General features: G+C 41.4%; 1 protein-coding gene across 2 annotated transcripts in view; it reads left to right on the forward strand.

The window, feature by feature from the left end:
• The window catches only part of LOC121283486 (E3 ubiquitin-protein ligase rififylin-like), a 90990-nt gene that overhangs the window by 54695 nt on the left and 15485 nt on the right, over positions 1–20810 (forward strand). For both annotated transcript variants that reach the window (XM_041198119.1, XM_041198120.1), the window contains exons 4-5: positions 17118–17528; positions 18142–18207. In XM_041198119.1, coding sequence (XP_041054053.1) covers positions 17118–17528; positions 18142–18207 — 477 coding nt within the window. The remainder of the gene's footprint in view (positions 1–17117; positions 17529–18141; positions 18208–20810) is intronic.

A 20810-nucleotide genomic window follows, 5' to 3' on the forward strand; every position in this document is an offset into this window, starting at 1 on the left:
TTGCTCAATCCCCTTATTTATAGGGAATGGCCTTTTTTGGGATATAGCAGAAGAGAAGTGACATTGGAAAGGAGTTGTGGCATCTTAAAAACTAGTTCTGAAAAAATACTACTTGATTGAAACTTACATGCTAGCTACATAATTATGCCTTACTCTGTCTCAAATGACCCAGTGCTTCACAATGAATTTATTTGAAATGTAATCATAGTTATGTAGACAAACATAGCAACCATTTTCTGTACAGTAAGATGCTGCAAAAATAATGATGTGAATGACCAATTAATCTGCTTATGATGTTGGTTAAGGCAGGAATGTTAATTGTAGAATGTTGACCTGCAGTATTATAATAGACTTTGGTTTAGCATTACACCTGAGGGACTGTAATGCTAACAATGCAATCCTTCAGTACTGCACTGGAGATGCTTAGATAATGTGTTAAACCTCTGGTGTAGGACTTAGGATTCAATTGAAAGTAACTCAACCAATCTAGCTCTAGTTCCTTGAGAGTGGTGAGCAACCAACAGTTCCGAGCAACCAACCGATATCTTATAACATAAGAATTTAAGTATAATTTCTCTTATAAAGAATCCTCCCTCAAATTCTTAACCCAAGAATTGTGACAGACTGGCATTCCAGGGAGTTGGGAAATTCTGTTGGTATCTAATGGAACGATCCTTGAACACTTCAACAGATGCTGAAGAAGCTCTATGATTGGCATGTTAAAACCCAATATCGTATTTTTGTACGGAAACTGTAACTTAGGACTATGTACTTGTTAAGCAAATATGAAGCTGAGGTCCCTAAATAGATCTGGCCTGTGAAGATCCCCATTAAATAATAATCAGCTGCTTTCATTGTGCATGTGGGGGCACTGACTCAGAATAAGGGGCGATCATTTAGGACTGAGCTGAGGAGTTTCTGCACTCAATGGTTTGTGAATCTTTTGTATTCTGTACCCCAGAGGGTTGTGGGTGCTCCATCGTTGAATATATTTAAGGCTGAGACAGACAGATTTTTGGTCTCTCAGGGAATCGAGAGATTTGGGGAGCAGGCAGGTTGAAGCTGAAGATCAGCCATGATTTTATTGAATGGTGGAGCAGGTTGACGGGCTGTATGATCTACTTCTACTCCTATTTCTCATGTCCTTGTGTTCTTAAATTGACAATGACATTATCGAAATGTGCCTATATGCTGAAGCTATCCTCTTTGCCCTGTACCTGGCCGAAAACCCATCTACTCACATGCAGTGATGTTATCATGCACATGGTTGTCTGGTAACATCCACACATGCAAGTGTTCTTCGGCTCCTGAACACGCAGAGTGAAACTCAAATGCTGCCCATGTGTTCATCGCTATAAATGTGCTCCCACACACAGGCCTATGACCCTCACTCATTCCCCTGTAAAACTGATGGGACCAAGCCTGAGGAAGGGAATTTGCAGTAACAGTGAACCCGATGACAGTGAGTGAGGAGCTGCTCATTTATCCCAGGCTCCAGTTATAGACACTGTATTTATCCCAGCCCTCTGTCCACAGGCAGTGTGTGCAAAGCTTTCCCAAACCAGCATTAACATTGAATTAAAGGGCTGCATGGCTTCAACTTGCTGTGAGTTTCCCATGTTGGTTCAGTCAGTATAGATGCTGCTGTAGATCTAGGGGCTGGATGTGTCGACCTATCAAGAGAGGGGGTCTTTTGCCAGTTTCGTGAACACGACTCTCAGAAACCAACCCGGCTCAAGCTGGGAGCTTTAAAGTAGAGCTAGGATATTGCAGACAGAACCTGAAATAATCCGTGCTGGAGATCACCTTCAGAAATAGCCAGTGCCCCACTTCCTGCCTGCAGAAAACATATCTGCATGGTCACACATATGAGTAGATGGAAAGAGGTATAGGGCTAGTTCTAGAATTGGATCCATTGATCTTGTGATGCTTGGCACCATCTTTGAGGCAGGCAGCTAGCTGCCTAGGATGTAGTCAGCTATGAAATCACAGGAACTGCAGCTATTGTGTGGGAAGTTTCCCCTGTAGAATTATGGCATCAACAAATTCAGGCAAGCAGATTATCTGGGTCATTATGACATTACTGTTTGTGAGAGTTTGCGCAAATTGGCTGCCATGTTTCCTGTATTTTTTCCTTAAATATCTGTCATAAGTAGTTTCTCATTTCATTTATTTGTGCTGGAGCCTTGATTTCACAGTTCAGATATGTGCAATGTGTCCAACGGCACTGTAGCTTAGAATCCCTTTGATCCCCAGGAGGAAGGTTTTCCCTATAAGGAAGGTTTTCTTTATATTATGCAATTAAAATTTGGCTAATGGTTGAGTGGCAAGCTTTCTTGTGTTTGAGGATCATTCTGACCTTATCACATCATTCTGTGATTGACATTTTTGCTTGTGCTAATGCATCCAACAGCAAATTATCTTTGTTTCTTCCAAACATTTGGGGATGGGATTTCTACAAGAGTCTTCTCCCACTGTTATTTCAGTGGAAACTGCGGAGTTGGCATGGTGGCCAAGACTGTTTGCTCTACAGTTGAGAAGGGTAATTGGGAAAACCCCCATAAAAATTATTAATGCTCTAAACATTCTGTTTGATTGGAGAGTCTAGATTCAAGAAACTAATCCTATCTGCAGCATTAGTTGCGAGCAATTTCCCCCATACTTTTTATAAATTTCAGAGTTTTTCAGATTGTTGATGACAATGTTCCAGAATTCATGAAGATGATGTATGTATAAAACCTAGTACCAATAGAATCAGCTCTTTAAAATTCTTGGCTGCAAAGTTTTCTAGAGTACGGTTGATTAGAAGGCTCTTGGAAGTGAAGCAACACTCGAGACCTTTTATGATAAATCCACAAGTGAGTACATTTCTTCTGCAGACCAACAGTGATTATGCTTCAAAATTAATTCATTGGCTGTAAAGTGCCTTGTGATGTCTTCATATGAAAGGCACCATGTCAATGCAAGCTCTGTCTTTAATTAATTGAAACATGTACTCTTAAAATGACATTGTAGGCTCACAATGTAGGTACTGGCAGTTAAACTGATATGCAAAGAGTGATTCTACTGCTACAGAGTATTTTTAAACAAAGAGTTGTTTAAAAAGTGTGGAAAGCATAGACTGAATAATTAAAGGGCAATTAGCTTAACCTCGGTGATGGACAACTTATTGAAAAAAAATTCTGAGTATAAATCAGCATTTAGGAAGGCCAAGATTAATCTGGAAAAGTCCCAGAGTATTGGAAAACTGCCAATGTAACTCCCTTATTCAAAAAGGGAGGGAAACAAAAAACAGATAACTATAGGCCTGTTAGCTTAACATCTGTCGTTGGGAAAATGTTAGAATCTATTATAAAGGATATAATAGCAGAGGATTTAGAATTACATAATCTAATCAAGCAGAGTCAGCATGGCTTCATGAAGGGGAATCATGCCTGACAAATTTATTAGAAATCTTTGAGGAGGTAATTAGCAGGATAGATAAAGGAAAACCAGTAGATATAGTATATTTGGATTTCCAAAAGGCTACTTAATAAGATGAGTCCATGGTGGTGGGGAAGTATATTAGCGTGGATAGGGGATTGGCTAACTAATAGAAGACAGAATTGGGATAAGGGGGGCATTTTCAGGATGGCAACCTGTAACTAGTGGAGTGCCACAGGGATCAGTGCTGGGGCCTCAATTACTTACAATATACATTAATGACTTAGATGAGGAAAATGAATGTACTATTGCCAAATTTGCAGATGATACAAAAATAGGTGGGAAGGCAAATGGTGAGGATAACACAAGGAGTCTACAGAACGATATACACAGGTTAAGTGAATGGGCAAAAAAGTGGCAGATGGAATATAATGTGAGAAAATGTGAGGTTATGCATTTTGCCAGGAAGAATAGAGGAGCTGAATATTGTTTAAATGGAGAAGGCTGCAGTACAGGGGAATTTGGGAGTCCTTGTGCATGAATCCCAAAAAGCTAACATACAAGTTCAACAGGTAATGAGGAAGGCAAATAGAATGTTGACAAAAATAAAAATACCTGGAAAAACTCAGCATGTCTGGCAGCATCTGCGGAGAGGAACACAGTTAACGTTTCGAGTCCGTATGACTCTTCAACAGAACTAAGTAAAAATAGAAGAGAGGTGAAAATATAAGCTGGTTTAATGGGGGGGTGGGACAAGTAGAGCTGTATAGAGGGCCAGTGTTAAGTGGAGATAGCCAAAAGATGTCATAGACAAAAGGACAAAGAGGTGTTGAAGGTTATCTAAGGAATGTGCTAATTAAGGGTAGAAAGCAGGCCAAGCAAGGTACAGAAAGCCCTAGTGGGAGTGGGGTGAAGGAATCGAAATAGGCTAAAAGGTAAAGATAAAACAATGGATGGAAATACATTTAAAAATAATGGAAATAGGTGGGAAAAGAAAAATCTATATAAATTATTGGAAAAAATAGGGGGGGATCGGAAAGGAGGTGGGGATGGAGGAGAGAGTTCATGATCTAAAATTGTTGAACTCAGTATTCAGTCTGGAAGGCTGTAAAGTGCCTAGTCAGAAGATGAGGTGTTGTTCCTCCAGTTTGCGTTGAGCTTCACTGGAGCAATGCAGCAGGCCAAGGACAAGACATGTGGGCATGAGAGCAGAGTGGGGTGTTGAAATGGCAAGCGACAGGGGAGGTCTGGGTCATGCTTGTGGACAGACCGAAGGTGTTCTGCAAAGCGGTCACCCAGTCTGCGTTTGTTGTCTCCAATGTAGAGGAAACTGATTGGGAGCAGCGAATGCAGTGGACTAAATTGAGGGAAGTGCAAGTGAAATGCTGTTTCACTTGAAAGGAATGTTTGGGCCCTTGGAGGGTGAGGAGAAGAGAAGTAAAGGGGCAGGTGTTGCACCTTCTGCGGTTGCATGGGAAGGTGCCATGGGAGGGGGTTGAGGTGTAGGGGGTGATGGAGGAGTGGACCAGGGTGGGAACGATCCCTGCAGAATGCCCCCGGGGAGGTTGAAAGGAAGATGTGGTGGCATGATGTTGGAGTTTGGTGGTGGCATCATGTTGGAGTTGGTGGAAATGGTGGAGGATGATCCTTTGAATGCGAAGGCTGGGGGGGGTGATAAGTGAGGACAAGGGGGATCCAATCATGTTTCTGGGAGGGAGAGGAAGGTGTGAGGTCAGATGCGCGGGAGATGGGCCGGACACGGTTGAGGGCCCTGTCAACCACCGTGGGTGGAAAACCTCAGTTAGGAAGAAGGAAGACATGTCAGAGGAACTGTTTTTGAAAGTGGCATCATCAGAACAGATGCGACGGAGGCGAAGGAACTAAGAGAATGGGATGGAGTCCTTACAGCAAGCGGGGTGTGAGGAGCTGTAGTTGAGGTAGCTGTGGGAGTCAGTAGACTTGTAATGGATATTGGTGGACAGCCTATCACCAGAAATTGAGACAGAGAGGTCAAGGGAAGGGAAGTGTCAGAGATGGACCATGTGAAAATGATGGAGGGATAGAAATTGGAAGCAAAATTAATAAATTTTTCCAGGTGCAGACGCGAGCATGAAGCAGCACTGAAGCAGTCATCGATGTACCGGAGAAAGAGTTGTGGGTGGGGGCCGAAGTAGGACTGGAACAAGGAATGTTCCTCATACCCCATAAAGAGACAGGCATAACTGGGGCCCATGCGGGTACCCATAACCACGTCTTTTATTTGGAGGAAGTGAGAGGAGTTTAAGGAGAAATTGTTCAATGTGAGAACAAGTTCAGCCAGACAGAGGAGAGTGGTGGTGGATGGGGATTGTTCGGGCCTCTGTTTGAGGAAGAAGTGGAGAGCCATCAGACCATCCCGGTGGGGGATGGAGGTGTAGAGGGATTGGACGGCCATGGTGAAGAGGAGGCGGTTGGGGCCAGGGAACTGGAAATTGTTGCTATGATGTAGGGTATCAGAGGAATCACGGATGTAGGTGGGAAGGGACTGGACAAAGGGAGAGAGAATGGAGTCAAGATAGCAAGAAATGAGTTCTGTGGGGCAGGAACAGGCTGATATGATCGCTCTGCCGGGACAGTCTTGTTTGTGGATTTTGGGTAGGAGGTAGAAGCGGGTCGTCCGAGATTGGGCGACTATCAGGTTGGAAGCTGTGGGAGGAAGATCTCCAGAGGAGATGAGGTCAGTAACAGTCCTAGAAATAATGGCTTGATGTTCAGTGGTGGGATCATGGTCTAGGGGGAGGTAGGAGGAAGTGTCTGCGAGTTGACGCTTAGCCTCTGCAAGGTAGAGGTCAGTGCACCAGACAACAACAGAACCACCCTTGTCAGCAAGTTTGATGACAATGTTATGGTTGGACCTGAGAGAACGGAGTGCAGCAAGTTCAGAGAGAGATAGGCTAGAGTGGGTGAGAGGAGCAGAGAAATTGAGATGACTGATGTCAAGCCGACAGTGCTCAATGAAAAGATCAAGAGAAGGTAAGAGTCCAGAAGGAGGGGTCCAGGTGGAGGGAGAATATTGAAGGCGGGTAAAAAGGATCCATTGAATGGGGATAGGACTCCTGCCCAAAGAAGTGAGCACAGAGACGAAGGTGGCGGTAGAAGAGTTCAGCATCGTGCCGAGCCTGAAATTCATTGAGATGAGGGCGTAAGGGTATGAAACTAAGTCCTTTGCTGAGCACTGAATGTTCAGCATCGGAGAGGGCAAGGTCAGGAGGTATGGTGAATACACGGTGGGGCTGGAATTGGAAGATGGGATGGGGACAGAGGGACAGGCAGGGTGGAGAGTCCTGGATGGGTGTTGGTGTCGATGACCGACTCCCACAGCTACCTCGACCACAGTTCCTCACACCTCACTTCCTGTAAGGACTCCATCCAATTCACTCTGTTCCTTCACCTCCGTCGCATCTGTTCTGATGATGCCACTTTCAAAAACAGTTCCTCTGACATGTCTTCCTTCTTCCTTAACCGACTTTTTCCACCCACGGTGGTTGACAGGGCCCTCAACCGTGTCCAGCCCATCTCCCACGCATCCACCCTCACACCTTCCTCTCCCTTCCAGAAACATGATAGGGTCCCCCTTGTCCTCACTTATCACCCCACCAGCCTCCGCATTCAAAGGATCAACCTCCGCCATTTCCGCCAACTCCAACATGATGCCACCACCAAACACATCTTCCTTTCTCACACACACACACACACACACACACACACACACACACACACACACACACACACACACACACACACACACACACACACACACACACACACACACCCGGCGGCATTCCACAGGGCTCGTTCCCTCCGGGACACCCTGGTCCACTCCTCCATCACCCCCTACACCTCAACTCCCTCCCACGGCACCTTCCCATGCAATCACAGAAGGTGCAACACCCTGCCCCTTTACTTCCCCTCTCCTCACCTTCCAAGGGCCCAAATACTCCTTTCAAGTGAAGCAGCATTTCACTTGCACTTCCCTCAATTTAGTCCACTGCATTCATTGCTCCCAATGCGGTTTCCTCTACATTGGAGAGACCAAACGCAGACTGGGTGACCGCTTTGCAGAACACCTTTGGTCTGTGCGCAAGCATGACCCAGACCTCCCTGTCGCTTGCCATTTCAACACTCCGCCCTGCTCTCATGCCCACATGTCTTGTCCTTGGCCTGCTGCATTGCTCCAGTGAAGCTCAACGCAAAATGAAGGAACAGCACCTCATCTTCCGACTAGGCACTTTATAGCCTTCCGGACTGAATATTGAGTTCAACAATTTTAGATCATGAACTCCCTTCTCCATCCCCATCCCCTTTCCGAGCCCCCCTTTTTTTTTTCCAATAATTTATATAGATTTTTCTTTTCCCACCTATTTCCATTATTTTTAAATGTATTTCCATCCATTGTTTTATCTCTACCTTTTAGCCTATTTCGATTCCTTCACACCACCCCCACTAGGGCTATTTGTACCTTGCTTGTCCTGCTTTCTACCCTTAATTAGCACATTCCTTAGATAATATCACCACCTTCAACACCTCTTTGTCCTTTTGTCTATGACATCTTTTGGCTATTTCCACCTATCACTGGCCCTCTATCCAGCTCTACTTGACCCACCTCCCCTTAAACCAGCTTATATTTTCACCTCTCTTCTATTTTCACTTAGTTATGTTGAAGAGTCATACAGACTTGAAACGTTAACTGTGTGCCTCTCCACAGATGCTGCCAGACATGCTGAGTTTTTCCAGGTATTTTTATTTCTATTTTTGTTTTGGATTTCCAGCATTCGTAGTTTTTTGCTTTTATCTAAATGGAATGTTGGCCTTCATTTCAAAGGGAATCGAGTATAAAAATAGTTCTTGCTAAAACTGTACAATGCACTAATTGGACCACACCTAGAATACTGTGAACAGTTTTGGTCTCCTTATCTAAGGAAAGATATACTGGCATTGGACGCAGTCCAGAGAAAGTTCACTAGGTTGATTCCAGGTATGGTAGGATTTTCTTATGAGGAGAGGTTGAGTAAGTTGAGCCTCTACTCATTGGAATTTAGAAGAATGAGGTGTGGCCTTATTGAAACATATATGATTCTTAGGGGGCTTGACAGGGTAGATGCTGATAGGTTGTTTCCCCTTGTGGGAGAGTCTAGAACCAGAGGGCATAATCTCAGAATAAGGGGGTTACCCATTTAAAACAGAGATGAGGAGGAATGTCTTCTCTGAGGGTAGTGAACCTTTACCACAGCGGGCTTTAGAAGCTGGGCCATTAAGTATATTCAAGGCGGAGATAGATTTTTAATCAGTGAGGGAGTCAAGGGTTATGGGGAAAGGGCAGGAAAGTGGAGTTGAGAGGATTATTAGTTCGAACATGATCTCATTGAATGGCTGAGCAGACTCAGTGGGCCAAATGGCCTACTTCTGCTCCAACATCTTATGGCCTTATGGACAGTTTGCGTGAATTTGTTAATATAAGGTTATGTCTGACTAAAGTGATTGAATTTTTTGAGGAGATAAGTTTGTTGCCAAGACTCCACATGGCAGTCTGTTCAGAAAAGTGAAAGCGTGTGAGATTCAAGAGAAAGTTGGATCCAAAATTGGCTCAGTGGCAGGAAGTGTTATATTTGATGGGTGTTTTTGTGGACTGGTAGGCTGCTTCCAGTGGGGTTCTGCAGGGCTCAGCATTAATTGTTTTTGAGCACATATAAATAGGGAATAGCTGGGACACTGGGTTATGTGGGAGGAGAGCTGTGTGACTGAGCAAGTCAATAAACTCCCTTAGTAAAGAAAAGCTCTGTTTGTTGGTTTTGGCTTCACCAATTGGTTTGGATCCTATTCACAAAGTACGAAGTCCCTTGCTTTTTGTGGTATATATCAGTGATTTAGACTTAATATAGGGCATGTTTAGGAAGTGTGCAAATGATACAAAAATGGACTGCACTTGACAGTGAGGAAGAAAGCTGTAGACTACAAGAAGGTATCAATTGACTGGTTAGGTGGGCAGAAAAGAGATAATTGGAGTTCAATCTGGAGAAGTCAGGTAATGCGTTTGGGGAGGGCATTCTTGACAAGGAAATAAATGGTTGGATACTGAGAAGTGAATGCATGTCCATACACTGACTAACTTGATTGAGTTTTTTTGTTGAGATAAGAGGGTTGATGAGAGCAATGTGGTTGGTGTATATATGAACTTCCAAGAGGCATTTGATAAAACACCACATAATGGGCTTGTCAGCAAAATTGAATCCCACAGAATCAAAAGCACAGTGACAGCATGGGTACAAAGTTGACTGACTGACAAGAAACAGAGTAGTGATGAGCAATTGATTTTCAGGCGGGAGGAAAATGTATAGTGGAGTTCCTCAGGGATTGGTACCAGAACCACTGTTTTTCTTGATTATCTGTTATTGACTTTAACTTGGGTGTACAGGGCACAATTTCAAAACTTTCAAGTGTAGATATGATTAAGAATGCCGATTGGATACTTGCCTTTATTAGCAGAGGCATTTTTTTCACACAGGTAGGAGAGTCTGGAATTCACTACCTGCAGAGTGATAGAGGCAAAAAACCCTTATCACACTTGGAATTGCACCTGAAATCTCATGACCTAAAGAGTTATGGACCAAGCCTGGAAAGATGGCATAAGCTGAATAGCTCTTTTTAAACCAGCACAGTTAAGATGGACAACATGGTTTTCTTCTATGCCATGAACGGTCTATATTTGTATGAGTCTTTCTTAGAAAATTAACCCAACTTTTCTCGACTCTGAGGAAGTTTGTACAGGCGCTTAAATATTTCAGCTGTAGTTGTGGAGCAGGAAGGTATTATGCTTCTGACTCAGACATGGGAGTATTTTGATGGTCCCAAAATAGAATGTGTGTGTGGTCAGAAAGTGGCACTCCGGGAGCAGATAGGAGGTAGGCAGGAGTCCAGGCCAGGAGATAGTCTCCATCCAAAGTATGAAGTAAGATTATGGAATGAAACTGAAATATTAGTTCTTTATATTAGCATGTTTTCTTCAGTTATGTATGTAGGGCTTACTGTAAAGACTGAAGACCAAGTTGATGGAGATCTCTCATAGTAAATATCTGTTCCTGGTTTTGCAACCCAAGCCATGATGTCCATGTGGCAGTGTAGTACATGCTAACCACGGTTAGCAACTCTGGAAGCACTTATAATCTGCTAATAAGTCTACATTTTTGTAAACACGTAACTTTTAATAGTATGGATAGATTCACATATGTGTTATATCCTCTGTTCAAACAGTGATTTGTATTTCGTTTGGCAATGCTCCAAATTCATGCTCTTGCAAGCCCCAGATGACTTTTTTGTCATAGGGGGAGGTGTTTGAGAGAAATTATTTTTGCACCTTTGGCTAACATACAAATGAACTGAAGTCTCAGCATGGTGGTAACCAAGATAATGAAATCTTAAGCTTTTCTCTTTTCAACTTAACTTTCAAGTCTAAAACTAGCAGGTTAATTGATCATAAATGGCTTCACGCTTGAGTCTTATCTGGCCTTTATCTGACAAGAGAACTTTCCAAATAATTAGCTGAGAGAAAGATGAGAACAAACTTCCACAGGTCCTTGATCCTGGGTTACCAAAGTCAATAGTAACATATCCACTCTGCTTTCTCTGAGATGATGTAAATCAGCATAGCATGTGGACCTTGCTATTCTTAACGGCTTATGATCACACCCTGATATGTTTCCTAACTTGCCTTTGGAAGCTGTAGTTTAAAACAAAGTGACTAGCCTACACGGGATTGGTACTACAACCTCATGATGATATTCTGTGAAGTTTTAACCACGAATGTCTGGAATCTTTTTTTTCCTCCAACCACTTCTCTCTCCTTTTGTTTTATTCATTCACGGGATGTGGGCTTCGCTGGCTGGCCCTGCATTTATTGCCCATCCCTAGTTACCCTTGAGAAGGTGATGGTGAACTGCCTTCTTGAACTGCAGTAGTCCACGTGGTGTAGGTACACCCACAGAGCTGTTAGGGAGGAAGTTCCAGGATTTTGACCCAGCGACGGTAAAGGAATGGCGATATATTTCCAAGTCAGGACGGCGAATGACTTGGAGGGGAACTTCCAGTTGGTGGTGTTCCCATCTATCTGCTGCCCTTGTCCTTCTAGGTGGTAGTAGTCGTGGGTTGGAAGGTGCTAAGAAGCCTTGGTGAATTCCTGCAGTGCATCTGGCAGATAGTACACACTGCTGCTACTGTGTGTCGGTGGTGGAAGGAGTGAATGTTTGAGGATGTGGTGCCGATGAAGCGGACTGCTTTGTCCTGGATGGTGTCCAGCTTCTTCAGTGTTGTAAGAGCTGCACTCATCCAGGCAAGTGGAGCGTATTCTGTCACACTACTGAATTGTGCCTTGTAGATGGTGGACAGGTTTTGGGGAGTCAGAAGGCGAGTTATTTGTTGCACGATTCCTAGCCTCTGACCTGCTCTTGTAGCCACTGTTTTCTTTAATGTTTTTAGACAGTCATTTGTCCAGACAGTACTGCTTTAAAAATACAAAAGCATCTATGTAAGAGACAACTGAACAATGATAATGATATTCTTACTGCATTGCCATGATTCCGCATGGAGGCATTATCTGCACAAGCTTTGAACTTGCACCTTTGAATGACTGAGTTTTTGCATCAGTGGCAGTGCTCTTGCCTGAGTCAGAAAGTCCTGGGTTCAAGGTTTCTCCAGGACATGGAGACATAATCTAGACTAGCACTTTAGTACAGGAGTGACAGAGTGCTCAGTTGTCAGAGGTGCTGTCTTTTGGCTGAGGTATTAAAAAAAAAATCCCTTTCTGCTCTCTTGGTTAACCATATAAGAACCCATGGCACCATTTGTAGAAGAGCAGAGGCCATCTCTCAGTCTACAGACTATTATTTCTCTCTTGGCCAACATAGCAACCAGATTATCTGATCATTTGTCTCATTAGGATTTATGCGACTTTGCTGTGCACAAATCGGCTACCTTGGTTTGTACTAAAACAGTCAGCATACTTCAAAGATGCTTCATTGCATTTATCTAGTGCCTTTCATGACCTCAGGACATCCCAAAGCACTTTACAGCTGATAAGTACAGTTTGTTACATAGGAAAAAAGACAGTTGGGTGCACAGCAAACAACAATGTGATAATGACCAGATAATTTTTTAGTGTGATGTTGGTTGTGGGATAAATATTGGCCCAGGACACTGTGGATAACTACCATTTTATTTTTGAAATAGTGCTGTGGGATTTTTTATATCCATGTAAGAGGGAAGATGAAGCCTCAGTTTAACCTCTCATCTGAAAGTACCTCCAGCAGTGCAGCAATCCCTCTGCACTCAAGTGCCAGTCTAGATTTTTGTGCTCAAATCTGGAGTGGGACTTGAACGCATAACCTATTGATTCTGATGTGAGAGTGCTACCGATTGAGCCACAGGATGTCCTGAAATCATGAAAGGTGCTGTAGAATGTAATTTTTTAAAAATGTAACTCATTAATTTGTGGATTACCAATTCTTTTGAACAGACGTCCATATTGGCAGAATGCATATAAATAGGACTTCTACATGTGAGGATATCACATAAGCATTACATGAATTCTTAAAATCTTATAATGGTTGCATCGAGTGCAGATCAAAATTCAGAATGTTTGCTAGCTACTGACTCCATCCCTGTCCCTAGCAAAACTGAGATTAAGCCAGTCTGTTTGCAACTTTGGTGCCACATTTGACCCAGAGATAAGCTTCTAAGTTCTTTCACTCTATCACTGAGACAACCTATTTCCATCTCCATAACATCACTCAACTTATCCCCTGTCTCAGCTTGCCTGAAACAACTGTCATGCACGCTTTTGCTACCGCTAGACTTGACTATTCCAATGCACTTCTGGCTGGTCTCCCACATTCTACCCTCCGTAAACTTAGGTTAAACCTGTCCATATCCTAACTCGCGCCAAGTCCCGTTTACCTATCACCCCTGTGCTTGCTGATGTGCATTGGCTCTAGATTTAAGGTAAGGGGCAGGATGTTTAGAAGGGATACCAGGAAGAATTTTTTCACCCAGAGGGTGGTGGGAATTGGAACTCAGTGCTTGAAAGGGTGGCAGAGGCAGAAACCCTCATAATGTTTAAGAAGTATTTGGATGTGCACTTGCGATGCCATGGCATACAAGGCTATGGGTCTTGCTAGTGCTGGAAAATGGGATTAGAATAGTTAGGTACTTGTTTGATTGTCGTGCAAACTCGATGGGCCGAAGGACCTTTTTCTATGCTGTAGAATCTATGGCTCTAAGTAACGTATTGATTTTAAAGTTCTCATCATTGTTTTCAAATCCTTCCATAGCCTCATCCCTCTGTGTATCTGTAATTTCTTTCAGCCCCACAATCCTCTGATAACTGCACTTCTCTAATTCTGGTCTCTTGAACTTCCCCAGTTTTAATCACTCCACCTTTGGTGACCATGTCTTTAATTGCCAAGGCCCTGAGCTCTGGCAAATTCTCCCTGCACCTCTAAGCGCCTCTAACTTGCTTTCCTCCTTTAAGATGCTCCTTAAAACCTACTTCGTTGCCCAAGCTTTTAGTCATTGACCTAATATTTCTTTACATGGCTGAGTGTCATTATTTTGTTTTAATGCTCTTGTGAGTGTCATGGGGTGTTTTATTATATTAAAGATGCTATGCAAGTATAAGTTGTTGTAAAATCTGACAATGACCTGCTCAAGTGCAGATTAAAAATTCAAGTGTTTTATTTGTGGAAGAATTTTAAAAAGAGTTTGCTACAATAACTTCCATTCCCATTTTAGGTCCCAATGATGATATATTTGATTCTACAAATCAAATTTATTAATACAAGATTGTCCAATTCTGCTCCTTGAATGTAAATTTGCCTGACTTTTTCTAATTCCAGGGCATAATTGAAAGCAACTAAACCAGTTAAATTGCTCAGAATCATTTTAAAATCTTTTGGCCATTTTTTCTCAAGTGAACCAAAAGCTTTTATGCCAAGGTTCATAACATTGTTTTAAAAATACATAATTCACTTGATTAGAAAAATCCTTATATTAAAAAAAAGTTTGACCAAGTATCCTCATTAAAGCATTAAGCATGGGAATTCAGCCATTCTTAAAAATCTTAGGATTGGAGTTGATATTCCACCCAAAGCTATACTTCTGCTAACTGAAGAAAATAAACAAGTAAACCTGTGTCTGCAATTCCCAGGGTCTTAGCATGTGCAGTGTTAAAAATTATCCAGCATATATCCATTTGCACTGTATTTAGGCAGGCTGAGAGAATTGAGATTGTCCTTCCAAATTATTTCAAAATCTGCTTAAATGTAAATTCAAAATCCTTTACTTGTAAAGCTTCATGAAAACAAGCTACTTTGGTGTTTTGTTTTGCTGATCAGAGAGAACATAGGATTGCAACAGTCGTTTACTCTTAGTCCTGGAACTTGAAAACGATTGTTACATAAAAACTTATTTTTTTTTCCCCCAGCAGTCAGCAGCAAACGAACTGTGCTAACTGTTCATTGCTCTTACACTTGCCCACAAACTTTCTATGGGATTTTGCACAGGAACCTGCAATGATTAGAAATCCAAACAATGCAGCGCCCTCCTACAGGGGATGGAACCTGTGTGACCAGGGCAAGCAACTGTGTATCTCCTTAACCAATCAATTGAAGAATCCTTTCTGAGACTGCTGTGTCTGATCAGGTAGTGTAAGTTAGAACAATTATTTCAATGCCAAATCATATACAGAAAGTGCAATAGTGGGAAGGAAAGAGGGTATTATGAAAAAGATGAGACCAAGAGGGAAAATTTAAAAAAATTTACATTTACATTTTTAAAAAAATTCTCCAGCAATAATAAAAACCTGAAGGAATGAGATTCCACACTTTCTAAAGTTACTTTTCTGTGTCAGAGAAACTGTTTGGCAGAATTTAAGACTTACCAGACCATTGAAAATTAGTGTCAGCTTGAGTAAAGAAGCCTTGGCTTTTCTGTTGTGTTTAGTGGTTACCTGTCATTTAAGTATTTAACTTCATGCCCTTCATTTGTTTTCATGTAGCTTCTAGAGGAGCAGGGCTACTGGGCCAGCAACGTCCTAATTTCCTTGTTTAACTGTACATATGCCATCACCAAAAGTTGCTATTTGTTTTACTTTTTAATGATGGCAAAACCTGCTAGCCTCACTGTTACTTTTCCTGAAAATCTGGCCATGTCTTTATGCAGAGTTAAAAACTCCTTTGCAGATCCTTTTATAGTGGTGAAACCAGTTCTCATTTTCTCTTGCTTTAGGAAGAGGTGCTGAGGGAAATGTTTGGAGCATCTCTTTTCATATTGACAGTTTGAGTTTTCTTTTACATTCATGAATGCAGCTGTGCTATTTATCCAGTTGCAGTGAGGCAACTCTAATTTATGTTACTGTCTTTAATCAAAATAAATGATTCACAATCTCTGGGCAGCATTCTTAGAAACATGGTTTTTCAGTAGACATGTATACCCATCTCCCCTTTTCACACCTTGGCACCTTGTAGTAGCATAGCCTATGATTCCAAGTGCAAACTCCACAGGAGATTCCACAGGAATTTAGTTGGGGAAAATAAGTCACGTTTTTTCTCTATTTCATTTTTTGTCCATTGGTTTTCATATCAAACTGGCTGAGGAGGTTGGGGCTTGTGGGCAGGGGTGGGTGGGGGGGGGTGGGGGGGTTGGGGGGGGGGGTGCGGGCAGGGGAAGAGAAGGAGGGTAATGATAAGATTAGGAAAAAGTCAGAGGATTGCAATGTGAAGAGAAACCAGCCTGAATAGAAAATACCAGAGCCAAGCCTCATCTGATGTTAATATTACCTTTTTTTAAAATAAGGACAACAGCAGTCATTTGAAATAAACAGAAACTGTCCAGGAACAGAAAATATTGAAGTTTGCAACTTCTTAATTGCTTTAACCAACTAAATTTAAAGCCAGGGTTCTGACCTGCAGTCTGGTTGGCAATTAAACTCTGAATAAACTCTCTCAATGTTTACTCAACAGCTGTTGGATCTATGTTCTTGAAAGTATACTGTTTTACTTTGCCAACAAGATAATGCATTTTGCATTACATAGTTATAATACTCCTGTCCCTATAAGGCAATGAAATATCTTTCTTGGCATTAGTAATGCCATGGAAAATCTAAGTATTATATCAAAAACAGCATTTCTATACGCACAGATGCCATATTACAAATGTCATGTTTTGCTACATGTATCACGTTTTTCCACAGATGCAAAACAATCTTAAAATGCTGGTTGTTCTGACCTGCATTTCTAATGTCCAGCCAGAAACAGATGAGCAAATTCCAGTTTACAACTATGCTTCAAAACAATGTTACTGTAAATTATCTGAACACCTGTTTTCCTAGTTTGTTAGAAAACGGACCAGCTGAAAAGTGGAACAATATATTGTGAATTAAATGGCATATCCCTACAAAAATTTACTATGAGCAATCTCATGGGAGATCAACTATTATGGTTGTGATATGGAACAATTCTGAGAAATGCTGGTTTAATGTTTGTTTTAAAAAATTGCTTAACTTAGGAGAAAGAAGAAATGACCACAGTAAGTCAAGTAGGAACTCTGTGTTAATTTAATGTACAAAGTTGAATGATGCACAATGCCATTAACATTTCTTCTCATTACAGCATGTATGTGTGGACTGTAAGAAGAATTTCTGCACAGCCTGTTCAGTCCAACCTGAGAACAATCCTAAAATGTGCCACACTTGCCAGAGATTCCGTGCCACTGACTTTGAACGAGGAGAGCTAATGAAAATGAAAGTGAAAGACTTGCGTGATTACCTACAACTACATGAAATTTCAATGGAGATGTGCAGAGAGAAGTCAGACCTAGTAGATCTAGTACTGGGACAGCGACCTCCATCTGCCCCAACCCCACATGTGCATATCCCTGTTTATAGGATGGATGTGCCTGAGCAACAGTACTTCATACCAAATATCCACCCGGGGACAACAGCATCTACCTCACAGGATGCTCCACCACCATATGGAGCAACCAGCTCAAGTAGCCCAGGACAGTCTCGAGAAGAAAACCTGGTATATATGTGTATATGTAATTTATAAATCTCAGAAAACTGTATGGTCGACATGCAGAATTTTTAAAAAAGTGATGGACCTGTGTTGGACTTTAATTCTGTATCAGTGGTAGGAAGAAGAAATGAAAATTAAGTCATATTGACCATTTGACTGTCTTGTGAATAAATTATTAACCTATTAAATGCAGCACAGAAGTGAACAATGAAGATGTATACACAAACCAAATTCACTAATTTCTTAAAGTTTTTGGTTGCAAAAAGGAATTTAATCATTTGCATGTATTATTTCTGGTTTGTCTTCCAATACGGAAATTAAGAACTTCTTTGTTTATAACAGTTAATAGAACTGTGTTAGGTTTACTGGTAAACCTGTAAAGCAGTCTGCACAAACAGCATGATTCATGTGATGTAGATCATTATGAATGGTTTGTGCTGTTTGCATAGAAATTGAAAAATACTGGAATTATAGTGAACTCCAATTACAAACAATTTGTGGTCACTTGTATAATCTTTCAGTATTAGTTATGAGCTTTAATCTTAATCAATTTAGTTTTCATTTTACTGACTGTGCTGAAATATGAGTGTAATGTAATTTCTCATCTTTACATACACAGTTGAATGCAGAAGTGACGGAAGAGAATCCAAACGAGCCTGTGTCACAACTAGAGGATGAGACTGAGGTGTGTTACATCTTCATTCTTGGTGTGCTACACTGTAGTCTTTCTTGTTTCTAGAATTTTGTAAATGACACAGTTGCAGGCCAGCAGATTTGTGGTCAGTTTTCCTAAGCGATCAGTAATGTGCTGAGTGTACTGTGTTGATCATATTTTCAATCAAAAGTAGCCTGTTTTATTGAGTGGGGTCAATTATACTCAGTGCCACAGAGCATTATTTCAATGCTATTCTAAAACAACTCCAGCATTTAAACTTGGGCAACTCTTAAAATTCCAATCATCCTGAGCTAATCATTTTCTCACAGTTGTGACTCTTGAATTGTGGGTGCATATTGCTACCTTCCAATCTTTGAGAATGGTTCTAGAATCTAGACGATTCTGGAAGATCAAAATCAATCCACTATCTTTGTAGTTATCTCTTTAGAACCCTAGGATGTCGGCCATTAGATCCAGGGGATTTGTCAGTTTTCAGACTCATTATTTTTTTCCAGTACTTTTCTTCAATATTAATGAGCTAATTCTTCTGGTTGGCGTGCGGGGGCAGGCCCGACACGCTGATGTGTAAAATGATGCGTGAAGACAGCCAGGTGTGTGTCCTGACGTCATCGCACGTCATTTCGATATTTCGTTTGGCGGGCGCGCGCCAAAGGCAGCTGCGCACCTGTCAAACTGTCAACGGCCAATTATGGCCATTAAAAAGTACTTAAACTTGTTAAGAAAGCTGCAAGGGCCCAAGCAGCCTTTGCATTTTTCAGGAAACCTTATCCATGGGCGGGATGAGGTTTCCTGAAGCTTTTCAATAAAATAAATAAATTTCCTTAACTTCACAAACATGTCCCAGCTCATGTGACACTGTCACATGAAACGTGAAGGGGCATGTTTAAATAAATTTTTACTACTTCAAAAGTTTTCCAATCCATTCAATCTCCGAGTGATTGCTGCTCTCTTGGGTCGGCCCCCCCCCCCCCCCCCCCCAAACACACACACACACACACACACACACACACACACACACACACACACAAACACACACACAGGTAGCGCTGAGCGCTACGGCTGCACTTTACGCTGGTCGGGCTTTATTTGGCCTGCCCGCATAAAATGGCAGCGCGCAGCCGATCACAAGCAGCAATCTGGTCCACGCCCGCTCCAGCCCAGCCCGCTCGCCATAGGAAAAATTCTCCCCAATTACATTTAAGTTTCTCACTCCCATTAGACTTTTCATTCCCCACAATTTGCAGTATGCTTCTTGTGTCCTCTAGTGTGAAGACAGACAGAAAATATTTTTAAAACGCTACTTTATTCCCCATTATAATTTCTTCTGTAAAAAAAAAAACAAAATGTTGGAAATACTCAACAGGTCAGACAGCATCTACGGAGAGAGAAACAGTGTTATCGTTTCAGGCCGATAACCTTTCATCTGTCACTACCTTAAGTGACCCATATTTGCTTGCATTAGTCTCTTCCCTTTTACATTCTTGTTAACACTCTTAGAATTTGTTTTTACTCTACATATTTTTGCTAATTTATATTCACTTTATTTTTGTGCTATTTATCAATTTCTTGGTTATTTTGCCAGTTTCTAGTACCCTAAAATCTAGTTTTGGCAACATTGTAAGAGTCGTCTTTTGATCTAATATTATCCTTAACTTCTAGTTCTAATGGAATTTTTATTCTTCAAGGGAATGTATTTGTTGAGAACAACAAATTATCTCTTTTAAATGTTTGCATTGCTTATCTACGGTTATTTTTTAAAAATCTAATTCCACAATTTTAAAGTGGCTTAAAGGATAGGAATGGAAGCTCAAAATTCTTGGTAATAGGGTTTTCAGACAGGATAGAGAGAGGGATTAAAAGTGTTGATTGAAGAAGCAATCACAGCAATGAAGAGGGTTGATTTACTAGAAGGATCATCAAATGAAGATATGTGGATTGAACTGAGGAATAAAAACGGGAAAATCACACTGCTGGCAGTATCCCATAGACCTCCAAACAGAGGGAGATAGAAGAGCAAAAAATGTAGTAAAATTGCTGAAAAGGGCAGTAATAAGGGATTTCAACTACCAAGTGTTAACTGGTATTGATTTAGTGTTAAACATACAGTTGGCACAGAATTCTTAAAATATATGCAGGAGAAGTTTTTAGCCTGTATACAGCAAGCCCTACGAGAGAAGGGACAGTTCTGGACTTGTTTTAGGGAATAAGTTGGGGCCAGTGGAAAGTGGGGGAGCATTTTAGTGGTAGTGATCCTAATTCAGTTAGATTTGGATAATTATGGGGAAGGATTAAGCTAGACCAAGAGTGAAAGTTTTAAATTGAGGAAAGACCAATTTTACTAAGTTGCAAAGTAATTTTAGCAACACTGGAAACAGCTACTTGAAGGTAAATTTGTGTCAGCACAATGGGAGACATTCAAGGAGAAGGTTCAAAACAAATATGTTCCCATGAAGAAAAAGGGTGGGACTCTCAAATCACCCTGAATGAATGAATGAAAGTCAAAGTAGGATCAAGCAAAAAAAGAAAGCTTATGTCCGATATCAAGAGCTCAATACTGCAGAGAGTCCAGAGGAGTATAGAAAATGCAAAGTGAAATTAAAAAGGCAAAGAGG

The sequence above is a fragment of the Carcharodon carcharias genome, chromosome 10 (genome assembly GCF_017639515.1).
Source record: "Carcharodon carcharias isolate sCarCar2 chromosome 10, sCarCar2.pri, whole genome shotgun sequence".
NCBI lineage: Eukaryota > Metazoa > Chordata > Chondrichthyes > Lamniformes > Lamnidae > Carcharodon > Carcharodon carcharias.